Genomic DNA, 16,685 nt, shown 5'->3' with positions numbered 1-16,685 from the left:
CCTCTCCGCTCGTATGAATATTCAATGTGTTGATGCAGATATGATACCACAAAACAGGCAAAATGTCAGAATACATTGAGAGAATATCAAAGTGTAATCTAATATAATGCATGTGCACCAAATTAAATATGCATGACAAATTGGCTTCAGAGAGCACAGAGCAGGCAGGTCCTCTGAACCCTTTGCACAAAAAGGCTCATTGAAATTCCCTTCATATGACCGTGGCACTACAGAGAGAGACGGAGAATGAGAGGGACGGACGGAGAAAGAGGAGCGTAATGGTTTCTGATTACGGAGGCAGGGAAAAGCCTTGCATCATGGACTGGGATATAATTACAAGGAATTATGCAATTTCATCGCTGGGGGTGAGGAGAAAATAAGTCAACAGAAGCACACCAGATGAGCGTTTAGTCATTTTATTTACAAATGTTACTGTTTGCCTCGATGCCATGTAGTGCGATATATATTCTTCACATGGGAACCCGCTTAGCGTGTACAATTCCTCCGTCCATCAGTGAAAACTCCAGATAAGTGCTATCCAAGCAGACGGTTTTAAATATGCTTTGAAAGGATCCTAATAATCTTATAATAATTCCTAATCCCACCAATGAAAAAGGCACATAGACGCGATGAGAATACATGTTCATACCACAAGACTCAGCGGGGAAAAAAGAAGAAGAAGAGTGAGAAGACACTGAAACCTCCAAATATCTCTCAAGATCTCCAAAAATCTGCCTCAATTATATTATCGACAATTTAAAGCTTTGACTAGTTTTGTGGTTAAAACATTAAAAAAAAACTTGCGGATGCATGCAGAACCCTTACATTTTGTACAGCTGTAATACTTAATACGATACAAACACGTTAAAGCAGATAACTTCTTCGCTTACCCTCTCAATCACACACTGAAAAATAAAAAATTAAATGGAATATAATTCTCAACAGCGAGTCGACCGGGAATTTCTGTCGCCGTAGATGGAAGCGTGCGTCTCCCCCTCGGTGTTTACGTCAACGCTCACGGGTTGTTGTCACAAGTAGTCTCTTCGTCAATCTGCTGCAGCGCAGTCACGTCACATAGTGGTTGGCTGGCCGGCTGGGAGACAACAGACAGCGGCGTTAGACAGCAGGAAACCAGCACGGCGTCATCGTGCTCGCCACGCCGGCCGCGCGCTCACCTTTGAATCGCGTGTAGCAGGTGTTGCAGTAGAGCTGCTTGCTTCGTATTCTGACCTCGGCGCCGGCTGCCGACCCTCCGAGGTCAGACTTGCAGTCGATGCACTGGGGGGGGAAAGGGAAGAGTTAGAGGGCTACTCAACCGGTGGTGAAAAGATGGAGATTACAGTGTCCGGAGGCGGAGGGATGAGGACAGACAAGAGGCCCCTTGATTGTGTGAACGGAGAGACAGAGAGAGAGAAATGGAGGAGGAAAAAAGGACAAACGAGAGTGGAAGATTGGCAGGATGGACCACTGTTCAGATGCAGGAGACCAAGCTCGAGTGAAGACCAGAGTTCCAGGGAAGGATCGACAATGAAGCGTAACAACAACAAAAAGAGACAAAGTGAGGGAGGGGTCGATTAGTTTGTCTTGCAGGGATTTTTGGCACAGGAAATACTACTTTGCTCAAGCTGTGAAAGAGATCAGGACCTCGAGATTCCCCAGGATTCACCGGGTTAGTCGGGAAAGAAAGGCGGCGGCTGGAGGCGGGGCCGAGGCGTGTTGGCGGCGTGCTGCGGGGCGACACGTGGCCCGGCGCTCACCTTAAAGCAGCTCAAATGATAACAGAGCCCGAGGGACTCGATGATCATGGCCGCTCCCTTCCCCAGAGGGGTGTCGCAGAACGTACAGACTTTCCTGCCACTCACTGACCTGGATCACAGAACGCACAGCTGTGATTCAGAGATGTTCACACGGTACACAACTGTTCACCCTCCTACATGTGTACTGATGACAGTCCGCCTGGTCCTTTTTGTCTTATTTATCAATAAATATGTCAAAATTACTTTTCTCCTTTTTTTTCCAGGAGAAATGTATCTTTCAAAATCTGGCAAGTAGTTGTGATTATTATATGTTATACATGCTTAAACTGATAGCCAGCTTGTTTGCTAATGACCAATATTGGCCTTTTTTGTTAAATATTAATTTTGGATGAGGGCCAATCACGGCCTCTGCCAAAATGGAGCAGGAGCATCTCCATGACCACAGCGCCACAACGTTCTGCCAAATATTGAATCGTGTTTTCGCCATTTTTCATTAATTGAATTGTTCAGCCGCCTAGACAAATCACAGGGCAAACAATTATCATTTATACATTTGACCCGAAAAAAAGATAATGTTGAGAAATGTGTTCCTAACTCTGAGAATATCAGTGCCACGAACACATGGACAACGACTAACAATTAAACAAGAAATCTGTAAAAAAAGGAAACAATTAGTGTACAGAATAGTCAGACTTGTCAGCTGTGAAAACAGAGGGTGAACGACACATCAAACAATATCATATACAAATACATAACAACATATTTTCAACAGTGAAATCAGTTGAGTTCAGTTGCCCTTTGCCACCACTCCCCCTGGTTAACACCACCACCTGGAACATGACCCAGTCTACCAGCGAGGGTTAGTAGTTGTGGGTGTTAAGAGAAAGCAGCGCTGTTGATCTTTACCTGCTCCGCAGCTGCGGGGGGCCTCCCTCAGACGTGGGCTCTGGGGAGGTGGTGGGCGACGGAGAGGACGGCGACGGCGACTGCCGGGACCAAGGGGACGAGGGGGTTCCCGCCCCGGCCCACAGGGAGCCCGTGGAGTAGGAGGAGGGCAGGGCCGAGGAGGCGGGCCGCTGGGCCGAGAAGGCGGGCCGCAGGGCGCCCGACGACCCGCCGCCGTAGAGGGCAGCGCTGCCGGAGAGCGCCGAGTTAGGCCGAGCGTAGCTCTGGCCGTAGCTCTGGGCGAGGGAGTTGCTTCTGGGCGTCCACGACGAGCGCCAGGAGTTGTAGGAGGCGTCCAAGTTGTCGAGAGACTCGCCTCTGCAAAAGCCACACCCAAAGCCACACCCACATTAGCCCGGCTAGAGGCATTTAAAGAGTCTGGCTGCTAACTGAACTTGTGTGTTTTCGGGAATATTTGATCCGATCACATGTTCCAAGATAGATTCAGAGTAGCCAGACCAGTAAATGTTTGAATATTTCCGCCGGCAACACAGGATGTTAGTAGGGCAAAAAGCCAGCCGCCACCGCCATCACACAACAGAGATGAGCTCGTTTCACGGCGTACCTGCGCATGGGCGGCACGTCGGCCTCCTTGTTGAGGGCGGAGGTGGTGGCGGCGCGCTGGCGGATCCAGCTTTTGTCCATCAGCAGCGGGGTCTTCTTCTTCATCTCGTTCAGGATCTGCTGGCGCTCCTGCTCCGCATGCGACGCCGACTGCGGACCCTTCTTCTCAGCCGCCACGACGCCCGTCACTGCACCCAGAGAGGAGAGGGCAACGCCGCATTAGGGAGGTGAAAAGAAAACGCTTTCCGGGAGGTCAAGCGGAGAGAATGAGGCTCTGAGGAAGTCTGGTTGGATTACAGTTGCTTGGAAGTGCAATTGAATTACACACAAGAGAAATCGCCCTGCAATCAATGAGTTGATTGTTCTTTTTTCGTTTTTGCTCCATACAATTTTTCCGGTTGGCTGACGTTTGATTGGTCAGCTGTTTGATTGACAGCTGTAGGTTTTAGATTTTTTTTTGCCGATCACCACAAAAAGTGAGCGGATCGGGTCGGCGGGCCGAGCCCACCTCTCTCTGGCTCTCTGTATCTCATGGCGTTGAGGATGTTCCTCCTCTCCATCTCCAGCTCGGACGCCGCCCACTGACGCCGGGCCTCCTTGTCGCGGGCGCTCCTCGCCTGCTCCTCCAGCAGCCGGTGAACCACGCCCCCCGGCTGCACAAACACGCCTACAGCAGTGCATGGCCCACATGCACGTGCAGCGTTTAATGAAACAACCAGCATGAAGGGAAACACACTCGTTGAATGTCCCTGATCTCATCGCTGTTGCATCCACAGGTAAACCACAACAACAAAGAATACCTTCATTTAATAGACCTTAAAACTGACCTTTTCTCTGAGGTTTCTCCTCTTCATCAAGCTGGGGAGATGATTGAGATTTTGTCCTGTCAAATAAAAGAAAATAACTTAATTTAACTTATTTAATTAAAAGAGAAAAAGAAAAGGCTCTATTTATGGAAGCCACAGGTTTTATAACCTTTTTGTTCACGCTATAAAGTACCAGTTCAACTATTTTGACAAAATCATGGGTGACCACGGGAGGAGTTGAAATAATAATAATACATTTTATTTGTATAGCGCTTTAAAAAAGGTACTAAGTTATTAGGGTTCAAAACGTATTTGCCTGCAACTATATTGTCTAACAACTATTTATTCATTATTCGTATACTGTAATAAACCTTCATTGGGGGACATTAAATAAAGTGCTGCCCATTCAACCTATTATCCTAAGACACCATAGTTAAACTGTAATCATTGTGAGGCACTTAAACCATTATACATAGTATTATTACTTATGAAGCAAGATGGTGTTATTGGAGCCAAAAAGCTGATCAGCGTCAGACAGAAAGAAGCATTATCTTGTGACTGCAGCAAACACTGGACTGACCTGTCTGTGAAGGACAGGGACGGCGGGACATTGGCAAAGCCGGTGGCCCTTTAGGTGCAGGGGAGCGTGTGGGGAGAGGAGGTGAGGGGAGGTGGGGAGAGGTGATGATGGGAGGTGGGGAGAGGAGGTGAGGGGAGGTGGGGAGAGGAGGTGAGGAGAGGTGGGGAGAGGAGGTGGGGAGAGGAGGTGAGGGGAGGTGGGGAGAGGAGATGAGGGGAGGTGGGGAGAGGAGGTGAGGGGAGGAGGTGGGGAGAGGAGGTGAGGAGAGGTGGGGAGAGGAGATGAGGGGAGGAGGTGGGGAAAGGAGGTGAGGGGAGGTGGGGAGAGGAGATGAGGGGAGGTGGGGAGAGGAGATGAGGGGAGGTGGGGAGAGGAGATGAGGGGAGGTGGGGAGAGGAGATGAGGGGAGGTGGGGAGAGGAGGTGAGGGGAGGTGGGGAGAGGAGATGAGGGGAGGTGGGGAGAGGAGGTGAGGGGAGGTGGGGAGAGGTGATGAGGGGAGGTGGGGAGAGGAGGTGAGGGGAGGTGGGGAGAGGAGGTGAGGGGAGGAGGTGGGGAGAGGAGGTGAGGAGAGGTGGGGAGAGGAGATGAGGGGAGGAGGTGGGGAAAGGAGGTGAGGGGAGGTGGGGAGAGGAGATGAGGGGAGGTGGGGAGAGGAGATGAGGGGAGGTGGGGAGAGGAGATGAGGGGAGGTGGGGAGAGGAGGTGAGGAGAGGTGGGGAGAGGAGGTGAGGGGAGGTGAGGAGGAGGGGAGAGGAGGGGAGGTGAGGAGGAGAGGTGAGGAGGTGAAGAGAGGTGAGGAGAGGTGGGGAGAGGAGGTGAGAGGAGGTGAGGAGGAGGGGAGAGGAGGGGAGGTGAGGAGGAGAGGTGAGGAGGTGAAGAGAGGTGAGGAGAGGTGGGGAGGGGTGAGGGGAGGAGGAGAGGTGAGGAGGCAGGGAGAGGAGGTGAGGAGAGGTGGGGAGAGGTGGAGGAGGAGAGAAGGCAGGGAGAGGAGTTGAGAGGAGATGGAGAGAGGTGGGGGAGGAGAGGAGGCGGGGAGAGGAGTTGAGGAGAGTTGAGGAGAGGAGGTGAGGGGAGGAGGTGAGGGGAGGAGGTGAGGGGAGGAGGTGAGGAGAGGTGGGGAGATGTGGGGAGAGGTGGGGAAAGGGTAACAGCACAAAGGTGGAGGACAAAGCACATGCAGACACGTTAGTTGCACTGGTGTTAATGCGCTGGTGTTAATGCGCTGGTGTTAATGCGCTGGTGTTAATGCACTGGTGTTAATGCGCTGGTGTTACATTGACGTTATCCATTTGTCTAAGCACTTTATCTTATACTTGATTTAATACCATTGCACTGTTGTTGTCGTTGATTGTTGTTTGTCTCGTCTAACGTCTCATGTCTAATGTTTGCACCTTCCGCCTAGAAAAATTACTCGTTTGTGTAAACATTCCTGGCAAATGAACGGTTTCTGATTCAGATTCTGATTAATGCACTGGTGTTAATGCACTGGTATTAATGCACTAGTGTTAATAGACAGACAATAAAGCAGGTTATGGTAACTGTGTTATTGACCACATGTTGCCGTATGAGGAAGGCAAAGTGAGGAGTAGAAGGAGCAGCGGCTCCACTGACCACTGCTGCTGCTGCTGCTGCTGCTGCTGCTGGGCAGAGGCTCTCTCTCGCTCCCTGCGCTGGAGCTCTGCAGCTTCCTGCCGCCTCCTCTCCTCCTCCCTCCTCTCCTCCTCCTTCCTCCTCTGCCACCTCAGCTCCTCCTCCTCCCTCCTCTTCATCTCCTCCTCCTGCCGCTGCTGCCTGTCTCTCGTCTCCCTCTCCTCCTGGAGCCGCCGCAGCTCGCGCTCCTCCTCCTCCCTCTTCCTCCTCTCCTCCGCCTGCCGTTGGCGCTCCTGCTCCTCCTTCTGTTTCATCTCCTGCTCCTCCTTCCGTTTCCTCTCCTGCTCCTCCTTCCGTTTCCTCTCCTGCTCCTCCTTCCGTTTCCTCTCCTGCTCCTCCCACGGAGGCGTGGAGGGCTGGCCGACGGGAGACAGGCTCTGCAAGAGAGAAGGGAGGACGGGAAAAGAGGAAGCGGTCAGCGCAGGGTGGCATTGGTCTGACCTTTATTGACCTTCAGGAGGAACTCGTGTCATCCCCACAAGAGTTTTGAAATTCCAATCAAAGGGGAGTTTTTATTGCAAAACTAGGAGCCGGAGAGACTTCCATCATTACATAACCACACATGTTGTGTGTCTTGTGTGAATATCCACTTGACAAGTCACATGGTTCTGCTCTCACTTTACCCGTCATTTATGGGAAAAGAACCAGCGTTTAGAAATACCAGCCCCCAGTCACGCAACTGCTGAATAATGAATGCAATTCTCATCAACAAACCCTTGTAATACCCTGGGGGCCGTTTCATGTTTTAAACTTTAATGTATACAAATTAAATCCCTTTGTCACCTCTTGTTGGCCCGCGCTCTTGGCGACCTCCTCCTGATCCTTGAGCCACTCCTCCTGCAACTTCTCCTGGTCACGCTTATATTTCTCCTGGAAGAAGAAGAAAAAGCATGGAGAGACGTCAACGGCCATCCAAATGTTGTATACTGAACATTATAATACGGGTAGATGAAATCAAGCATTCTGATTGGTTGAGAGCGAGTCACGGGGTGTACTTTATTGAGCCATAATGTACTCTACGCCTGTTTACATTTACCAGAGCGTAGATTTTGCGCGACCGTTAGTTGTCATTTCAAACAAACATGTTTCGTGTAAACTTTGATATTTTGGGGGGATGATGAGAATGGCAGCGGTGAATAATGGGGGCGAGGGGAGAGGAGAGCAGATAACGCTCTGAGAGCAGACTCATTATCGGGGAGCGAGTGCGTAAAACCGGAAACAGTTCAAGGGTTTAATAACAACACACTTGAACTGTATATTATTGACGATACAGTACTGCCTCTTGTACCTTATTGCTTATATATCTATATATATATATATATCTATATATATATATCTATATATATATATATATCTATATATATATATATCTATATATATATATATATATCTATATATATATATATCTATATATATATATATCTATATATATATATATATATATATATATATATATATATATATATATATATATATATATATATATATAGAAGCTTGCCCAGGGTGGGAGGTCTCTCTGGCACATCATGAAATCAGGCCGTGTATCCAACAGGGAACAACACTGGAGGAGCAACAAGCCTTCGCTGCTACAGCGGCTCTGCTTGGACACCATTGATCCAGAAATAGACCCACGGAAAGAACATCTTTCCACAGGATTCCACTACATTTAAGGCGGGTTCTCCACAGATGCCTTACTTTGAGCTGCCAGAGCGTTTTCTGTCTTGAGCCCATTAGGAGCAGTCTGCTTTGATTGTTAAAACTTCCTGGTCTGCAGACGGGCCGCACGGACGGATTCCCAGAAGGGAAGAGTATTTTAGATCAAATGGATTGTGAGGCTGGTGTTTTCAGTTGTATTAATGGACAAGGCACACACAGCTGCCCTGCAGTAAATCCCACCTTCGTGAAGGTTATAGTGTTCAGTGATTCAACTTCATGGTCCTTCTGGCGGGGGCAGGTTTGGGCGCTGTTGAATTGTAATGAGTTTTACGGAGAGGTGCCGACCAAATACTAGAATGTTGTGTATTTTTAATTAAAATTAGAATTTGGACTTGTCTTAGAATCAGAAAAAAACTCAAGGTCTCACGCAGCTACACTAAATATATATATTTTTAAAAGCCAACACACACTGCTTTAAAGAAGACTTTCTATTATCAGATTTATATTCTATTCAATTGCCTATCTGTAAGGCTTTATTGCATTTTGTTTTCCTATCTACCTCCCTCGAGTGTCTTTATTTAATGGCGTTGTGATTTCTCTGAATTGTAGCTTTCTCAGTATAACACAATACCATTTAACAGCACCACAAACTACAGTCTCAACGCCTATCTAGTCTGCTTCCAACATAACCTGAACACTGTAACATCGACTGCAGGGCTGATTTATTACCCCTCCGTCAGCTTTAGCTGCGTGTACCTAATAAACTGGCCACTGAGTGCATATTTGCATTCCAACACCCATACTACCAACCATTTAGTATTCCAGAAAAACAAATTCCAAAAAATACCAGGATGTCCTACCACTGCATCCGGTCTCATTTATCCAGCTACAAAGTTCAAGGCCCGTTGCTACGACATAGTAGTAGTATGTTATATGCATAACGTCGCTGCTACTCCAGTGCGCCTTTATGTACCTGTAGGAGGCGCTCCTGCTCCTTCTGCCATTTCTCTTGTCTTTTGCGCTCCTCTTCTGGGTCCCAAGACCAGTGGCTGGAGGACGGGGTGATGGAAGGAACGGGCATCTGCAGACAGAGGAGAAAGGCTAAGTATAAGAATAAATAAAGTATATCTTAGAAGTATAAAGTATGAGACGGCATCACGTCGGCCAACCACTTGCATGACCTCCTCACTGACTTTGTGGTTTTGTCAAGTCATTCAGTCAAGTTGAATTAATACAGCAGGTTTGTACAATCTACAACACATGAAAGCTCCCTGGAGTCATAGTAATTATAAATGAGCCACTTAAGAAGCAGCGAGTGAACTTATTTGAGAATGTAATATTCTTGATAATGGGCCTATGTATTAACGGTGCTTTTCAAGATGTCGTCCTGCTATAATAGCAGAGACAACCAAAGAGACAGAATGGACCTCTGTGCACTGATAAGGCGACTCACATCTGGCATCGCAGACTCTGATCCTCCTTGAAGAGAAAAGAAAAAGCATCCAGTCAGTACTCCTGGCATGTACAGAGCAACAGCAGAGACGTTAACCCCGAGGCAACATACTGTAGCAACACAAAGCGCATTACATTTTCAAGAGGAGTTTCCAAGTCAAACGGCAACTCCTCATTGAAAATGACAAACAATAGTTGATGTTTTCAACAAGCCCCCCCGAGCAACAACGGTTACATTTCCCCCCGCCAGGACTTATTGATTAGATCAGCCTCTGGTTGACATTTACCCAAAAGGTTCTGAATATTGAAATCAATAAACTGATTGCGAGGACAACAAGACCAAAACACACGCGTGAGCAGCATGCGCACTTAAGGATGCAGGCGGTCCGAAAGGCTCCATACATGCAAGGGAGCGAAGTGTGACCGCGTGTTAAACCCGGAGCATTCGCAGAAACACCACAAACACGGCAGGGTTTCAAAAGGTGTGTGTTTGCGGTTGGTACGCTGGCGAAGCGTCTGGCATGCTGTCCGGCCTTCGGAGCCGATTGTGCTGCTGTTATACTGATTTATATGTTCCTTTTCATCTATATCGGGTCTCTTTTCCCCTCAGAAACCGATTCCTTAATTTGACCCCCAACAGCACCGGACTCCCTCGGTTTGAAAAGCATGTCAGAGTCCCAGTTTGTACCAAGCGAAGGTGAGGAGGTCACTGCACACTCAACCCTGTTTACCACAGAGGTAGACCAGCGCACTGACACGGGACCCCGAGACACCTGGAGGAGGGGGAGTAGGGAGGGGGGGAGGAGGGAGGAGGAGAGGAGGGGCCACAGCACAAGACGTTAAGCTCTGGCCACCAAAGAGCCACGGAGGAGTCGATTCAATCCGGATGCTCATAACCAACGGATAAGATGTACTCATCAGTTGATTATGAGGCCGTGACCGATGAGAAACATGCACACGTCCCTTTGGAGGCTGAGAGACAAAAGCACAGAGAACCCAGCCACCAAATCACAAAGAATTCATTATCATAATCATCATTATGAAGAAACACCCCACCCTGATTCGGTCAGTGCTGCTTCTTCTTTTTTTTTTTTTTTTTTTTTACCTTTTTCAAAAAACTCTGACCTCCGTTTTAAGTTTTTCAAAGACATGGGTTCTGACTCTACATGAGATAAAAAAAACAACAACAACAGGATACAGTGAGGCACAGTAGAGGAGATAAACCATCTTATATTACCAAAACTATGAATTACACTCACAGCACTATCACAATCACACGTTTCAGATAATGTCACATCTTTTTTTGTGTTACACAACTCGGTAAATGTCCTTCAATATCACTTTCCAGTGTTTGCAGAGACGTTTCCTAGAAAACCGAGTCAACAGAAGAACCACCGATCAATTCCATAACCTTTCTGATCGTGTGCTCTGCTCTTTACCTTTGTTCCTCAGGGTCACCGGCGGCTCACGGAAACCTCCATTAACTCCGTTTGAAGCCACGTCCTGCAGGGGGGGGGGACCACACCGCTCATTAAAAAAGAGCCACACACACACACACACACAAAATACACAATACCCTCTGGAAAGCATATATAGCACATCGGGAGTGGACAATTATTGGTTCTTCATCCCGTTTAAATTATTTATTTAAATTATTATTTGTACTTTATGCAATCTATTCCTTATTATTATCCTTATTTCCCCTCTTGATTTGATCTTTTCTTGGACTGAGCACCATTAGATGTTTGTTGATCTTTCTGTGTGTTGTACACTGTACCTGAATATCATGTGTACCAACACATAAAAAAAAAATGACAAAGAATGTGACTGTCTGAAAATATATGTTGTTATGTTCTTGAAAACTAAAGAAAAAGTTGGAGAAAATAAGGCCACAATAGAGAAATAAAAACTTGATCAAACCCTGAGAGTTTACCGGGTCACTTACCAAGACTGGGTGGGCGGCGGCCTCTTTGGGCGGCGGCTTTTCCATGGCGGTGAAATCCAGGCTGGAGTTGACGTCGGGGAAACCTACAAGTATCGGATGATCCATACTGGTCAGATTGACGGTCTTATGGCTTTTAAATGGCATGGGAGGTTGATCTCTGTCCCAGTCTGCATGCCGACGATGCAACGGCAAAACAAAAATAAAAATAGGATGTGTGTTTTCGCACATGAAGCCACGTAATTATAATTCTGTGCCTGTATATAAGAATATATGTGTGTGTGTGTTTGTGTGTGTGTGTGTGTGTGTGTGTGTGTGTGTGTGTGTGTGTGTGTGTGTGTGTGTGTGTGTGTGTGTGTGTGTGTGTGTGTGCGCAGTAGTAGTCGTTAGGTATTCGTCTATGTGAAACCCAACATTTGACACAGAATTGTTTATTTACATGAAGAACGCTATGAAGCAGGGGACAAGGTTGCTGTTATGGTGTGTTACAGAGAGCAGCAGGGTGAGACAGAGAAACCTTCCCCAGCCATGCAGCCTATTAAAGCTTTCATAAACCCACACAGTGGCTCTGACAGGCTCACCACCTCCACCAAACCATTTTAACGAGCACTGGCTGTTAGTTCAAGTGAGCTACTGGGTGGTTTTAGTATTATTCTTTGGGAAGGAGACACTGACGTATCGGAACAAGTTACACCAACACTGTGCCAACAGCACACTCAGGGGACCGCGGACCTGAGGTGGGTTAAGTATCCACAAGGACGACACCACGGGGATACTGATGAGACACGAGAGGTGGGGGGAAGAAGGAGGAGGAGAAGGTGATGGAGGAGGAGAAGGAGAAGAAAAAGAACAAGAAGTAGGAATAAAAGGAAAAACAAGAATACACACAGGAAAAAAAAAGAAAAACAAAGTAGAAATAAAACCACTGCGACTAACGCAATATAACAGTCTCCACTCGTCAGATGAGAAAAAAACAAAACATTACAGGTCCTTCCCTGCTTAGCTGTCATGAGATCATTCATGGATGATTTCACAATAGTTTACGGACCAATTTAAGGTGTCAAAACTGTTTAGCAACGCAAGCGGCATAAGCAGCGCTGTCAGTCCAGGAATGCGACCCTTAAAGAGGTTCAATTCAATCTCAAATAAACACACACACACACACACACACACACGCGCACACACAGTTCACATGACTCACTGTTCCTGCCGTGATGCCGTATATCCATGATCAGACTGCCCTCCTGCAGGGCCTCCTCCATGCTGGACTTCCAGTCCGGGTAGCTCATGTCTGCCACCTGGTGGCCGTTCACCGTCAGCACCTCGTCCCCGGCCTGAAGCTGGCACATCTCTGCCGGGCTGCCTGCACGGGACGGACGAGCAGGGATGCAGGGACGTGGTTAGGGACGAGATATTGCTCACAAGAAATTACCACGTTTTTGGACAATGATACCTTTAATTACAGTTGATACATATATATACATATGTTTACATTTCTGCCAACTAGTTCACGAATTAACGAAACGTAAGATCAATACTTCTGGTTGTTCCCATTTGACTGTATGTCTTCACGTTGCTCTGCATGGCTCATGCGTGCATGACGTGTAATAACAGCGTTGCTCGTTGTTTACTGCACGGCTGCATGTGCAGAAGCGTGGATGAGGTCATTATGCATCTTCCTACTCATGCATGCTTTTGATGGCAGTTTTAGCGCTTTGTGTTTGTTTTTCTGTCACTTAATTGGATTTTGAAACATCTCACTAAAGGACTGCAGCTGAAAAACATTTGCCAGCTGGTTACCATTTACAGAAACGGTGATTCATGTGCGTTGTCCTTCCAAAAAGACAAAGAAATTAAACAAAGCGCGATGGCCAGCGGCGAGTGCATTGTCGTCACTAAATGAAATGAGCAGCGAGCGAAGGTGGAGAAAGCTCAGTAGAAAGAGAGGCTCAGACCCAGCAGATCTGACCCAGTTAGATGCTGGCCTACATAGGTCTGGCATCGCCACTGCAATGGACTTGAAAACCTGCTGACAACCATCCAGCAGGGTCCTGGCTGTAATATATATATCAGCGCCTGGGCACTGTTCTCCAATATTACCGCTGTACTGTGTGAGAATGTTGGCATCGACGGCTGCCAGTTTGGCTCACATTATACTGGGAGGAGAATAAAGCTTCCCCCGTACGACTCCAGATCCCGTTTGTTTGAAGGAACGCGCTCTGCTGTTACCTGGCTGGATGGACGCGACGCGAGCGCCTGTCGAGTCCCAGGCCGCCTGGAAGCCAAAGTCTCTGCTGCTGTTGGGCTTCTGGTTCAGGCTGATCCGCAACTCACAGAAGTTCTCCTACGAAAACCAAGAGACAAACTCAAAACACACACAAAAAAAAACAGGCACCAAATAAAGAAATGTGCTCCCATCGCTGCGTGCTGTGTGCGCAGGTGTGCGTTGTGGGCTGTTGATTAAAGGCCAACCTGTTGCTATTCATTCATTTCTGGGTTTCATCATTCTATTATTTTTAAGCAAACTAAATGTAAATGAGATTTTCTGATGCATTTGGGTTCAGTACTTATTTACCACGAAGCTAAAAACACATCCAGTGACTGTTCACATGGTCGGTCTGAAATATAATGTGTTTAACAATCGCCACTCGTCAATGCGCAAGGTGATCGGTTTCATCTACAGCAGGTAACGCGAGTACCTGGCTGGTTTCTTTGGCTGGAGCAGGACTTAGTGGGGCTCCGGTCTTGACCTGAGGAGGGACGGGAGAGACGCTCTGAGGAGAGGAGACGCTCTGAGGAGAGGAGACGCTCTGAGGAGAGGAGACGCTCTGAGGAGAGGAGACGCTCTGAGGAGAGGAGACGCTCTGAGTAGAAGTGACGCTCTTCGGCGTGGTCTCTTCCTCCTCCTCGTCCTCGCTGCTGTGGCCCGAGCTGGACTGAGACTGCAGCTCGTCCTCAGAGGTCATGTGCTGGTGGTAGCGGCTCGGCACCGCCGACTTCTTGAAAGTGTCGCCGTCGCCGTTGACGCGCTTCTGGGGGTCGTCCACCTGTCCGAGGTGAATCGAGATCGTCATAAGATGCACACTTTGAGAATAAGATCATGTGAAATAACCTTGAACAACACGGGGCTGTTGATAAAATGATGATTATAGCTTTCATAATCTCTACCTGGAAGTTACGAACTGATCTGATGAAAGCGACAGTAGTGAATGTGACGGAGGCCTAAAATAGACGCTCTGGCAGTTGAGTTAGCGTTGTAAAAACACCAGCTTCATCTATTATTCACACAGTAATCAGATCGGACTCTTGGGTAACATTGATGCCCACTAAACTAATAAAACTGCAGCAGACCGACAAAGCAAATGATTTCTAACTGCCAAACAAACAGCCTCTAGATGTCCTTCGTATGTCCTGAGATGCACTTTGTATTTAGAAGGATCCAGTACTCACTGTCAAGGCTCGGGAAAGAGAGGTCAGGCGGGACGACTGAGTCCCGAAGGGCCGTGGCGCGACGATCGAGGTCAGACGTGCGCTATCCGGTCTCTGGTAGCTCCTGGGGAGGGAGGCGGAAACCCGAGACACCCCGGGAGGCTTGGGTTCCATTGAGCCGGGCTGCGCTTGTTGTTTGTACAGAGAACCGGAGGAGGGGGCCCCCGCCTCAGTCTGCGCACGCAACAATGGGGGCCTCAGCTCGGGCAACTTTCGCAGGGAGCTTGAAGAGGAGACGGCGGCCGCTGTCTCCGCTGACTTCACTGTGCCGGTGCGTTCTGAGACCGGACTCCGTAAAGGTGCTGCTGGTACCGGAGACTGGGACCTGTGGAAGAAGTTGCGGCTGGTGGGAGTGGGAGTGATAGTGGTGGTGTCCCTGCCTGCAGGACTGTCCAGAGTGTCAACTCCCTGTGAGGTGGGAGGGAAAGCGGCCCTGCCAGTAGCCGGGGCGGCGGCGGGGGGCTCGTCCTCTTTCAGCGGAGGCTCGGGGGACGCAGAGGAATAGTAAGGAGTGTCAATGGTGTAGCTCCTGGTGGGGAGGGGTCGGGTCCGAGGAGTAACGGCGGGTTTGTCGAATACGTCTTCGTCGTCCAGGTAAGACAGAGATCCAAGGCGACCGCCAACGCTGTTCTTTCCTTTATTTTCTCTGAGGATGAGAAGGGGGGGATGGGAGGAGGAGGGGAAAGAAAAGCAGACAGCAGTGGGTGAAATGAAAGACGAGGGAGGCAATTTAGGCAGATGAAGGGGACAAGTGACAGGGAGGGGAGTGTCAGGGAGGGAAATAAAAGAGGTGGGGCAAAGAAGGGGGAGGCAGGTTGCAAGCCATGATTAGATTACGCTTTCACACCGACTGAAGGCACCATTACAGAGTCGCCTCATTCACTCCTGCACAAGCAGTCCTCTTGTCTCTGCAGCGCACAACCTCTCATGCACACCTTTTCTTCTATTACCTCAGCAAAGGAACTCCCTCCGAGGGTTAAAAAATAAAAGGTGTAGAAGAGGAACAAATTCAATGTGTTGGATAATAAAGAGTGAAGCATTATCTCTGCGTGATGGAGGTGTGCTCTCTCTTACCTCTCCTCCTGCATCTCCTTGAAGGTCTTGGACCTCCTGCTGCTCGTGCTCAGCTCTATCTTCTCCCTCTCCTCTTTCTTCTTCACGATATCAGAGTTGACGCTCTTGCGCCGGCTCTTCCATTTGCTCAGGTCCTGTACAGAAAAAAGAAAGCCCATCTAACTGCACGCACCATTTTTAGCAACAGTTACAAACGTGGATCTGGATAAAAGCAGAGTGGCTGACTGTACTGCTGGAAGGGAGGGAAGTTGAGAAAGAGAGAGAAAGAAAAGAAAGCCAGGAAGGGCTTCATTTGAAGGTGTTCTATTTGTGTGTTAGGCTCCTCCCGGCTCACCTCCCCGGTGTATTGGGGACTGTGTGACCCAAATGCTGCTTTAAGACTCCAGTTTATTGCCAATGACACCAATCAGACTGATGACTGCCACAGCAAGTCACACAAACACAGATAACCGTTATTATTACTCCTAAAAATGAGCGCTTGTGATGCATCCGTGGTGTTTAAAATTGGAGCATTGCCACACTTTGTAAAACATATTTTTCCAGGAATAACCTGCACCCTGAAGCCAGCTTTACATGGATTGATGTTGTTTTTCATTCCAGGGTCTCGGCCTTACATCATCTGTCCATATTACATCATGAAAACCATCCCACACGAATGATCATCGTTAGTGTTTTCGGGAAGTGATGCTTCCTGCCACAAACACTGATTTGGAAATGAGGACAGTCCATAGCCAGAGGGCAGCGCTGCACCAATCAGCGTCTGCCTCC

At 48.3% G+C, this 16,685-nt stretch overlaps 1 protein-coding gene across 1 annotated transcript in view; it reads right to left on the bottom strand.

Moving 5' to 3' along the window:
* Positions 1–406: 406 nt before the first annotated feature.
* lmo7a (LIM domain 7a) overlaps positions 407–16,685 on the bottom strand; it is a gene marked incomplete at its 5' end in the record, with an annotated part of 48,972 nt that continues 32,693 nt past the window's right edge. Inside the window, 18 exons of the mRNA XM_079230972.1 lie at positions 407–1,093; positions 1,176–1,278; positions 1,758–1,866; positions 2,664–3,020; positions 3,268–3,454; positions 4,094–4,149; positions 6,266–6,681; positions 7,088–7,174; positions 8,934–9,041; positions 9,414–9,439; positions 10,518–10,574; positions 10,852–10,915; positions 11,358–11,524; positions 12,556–12,717; positions 13,584–13,698; positions 14,054–14,401; positions 14,805–15,489; positions 15,918–16,051. Coding sequence (XP_079087098.1) covers positions 1,071–1,093; positions 1,176–1,278; positions 1,758–1,866; positions 2,664–3,020; positions 3,268–3,454; positions 4,094–4,149; positions 6,266–6,681; positions 7,088–7,174; positions 8,934–9,041; positions 9,414–9,439; positions 10,518–10,574; positions 10,852–10,915; positions 11,358–11,524; positions 12,556–12,717; positions 13,584–13,698; positions 14,054–14,401; positions 14,805–15,489; positions 15,918–16,051 — 3,204 coding nt within the window. The 3' untranslated portion in view covers positions 407–1,070. The remainder of the gene's footprint in view (positions 1,094–1,175; positions 1,279–1,757; positions 1,867–2,663; positions 3,021–3,267; positions 3,455–4,093; positions 4,150–6,265; positions 6,682–7,087; positions 7,175–8,933; positions 9,042–9,413; positions 9,440–10,517; positions 10,575–10,851; positions 10,916–11,357; positions 11,525–12,555; positions 12,718–13,583; positions 13,699–14,053; positions 14,402–14,804; positions 15,490–15,917; positions 16,052–16,685) is intronic.

Source organism: Taurulus bubalis (assembly GCF_910589615.1).
Source record: "Taurulus bubalis genome assembly, chromosome: 15".
Classification (NCBI taxonomy): Eukaryota; Metazoa; Chordata; class Actinopteri; order Perciformes; family Cottidae; genus Taurulus; species Taurulus bubalis.
Note: the sequence above shows the minus strand (reverse complement) of the source record. Positions and strands in the feature narration are given on the sequence as shown.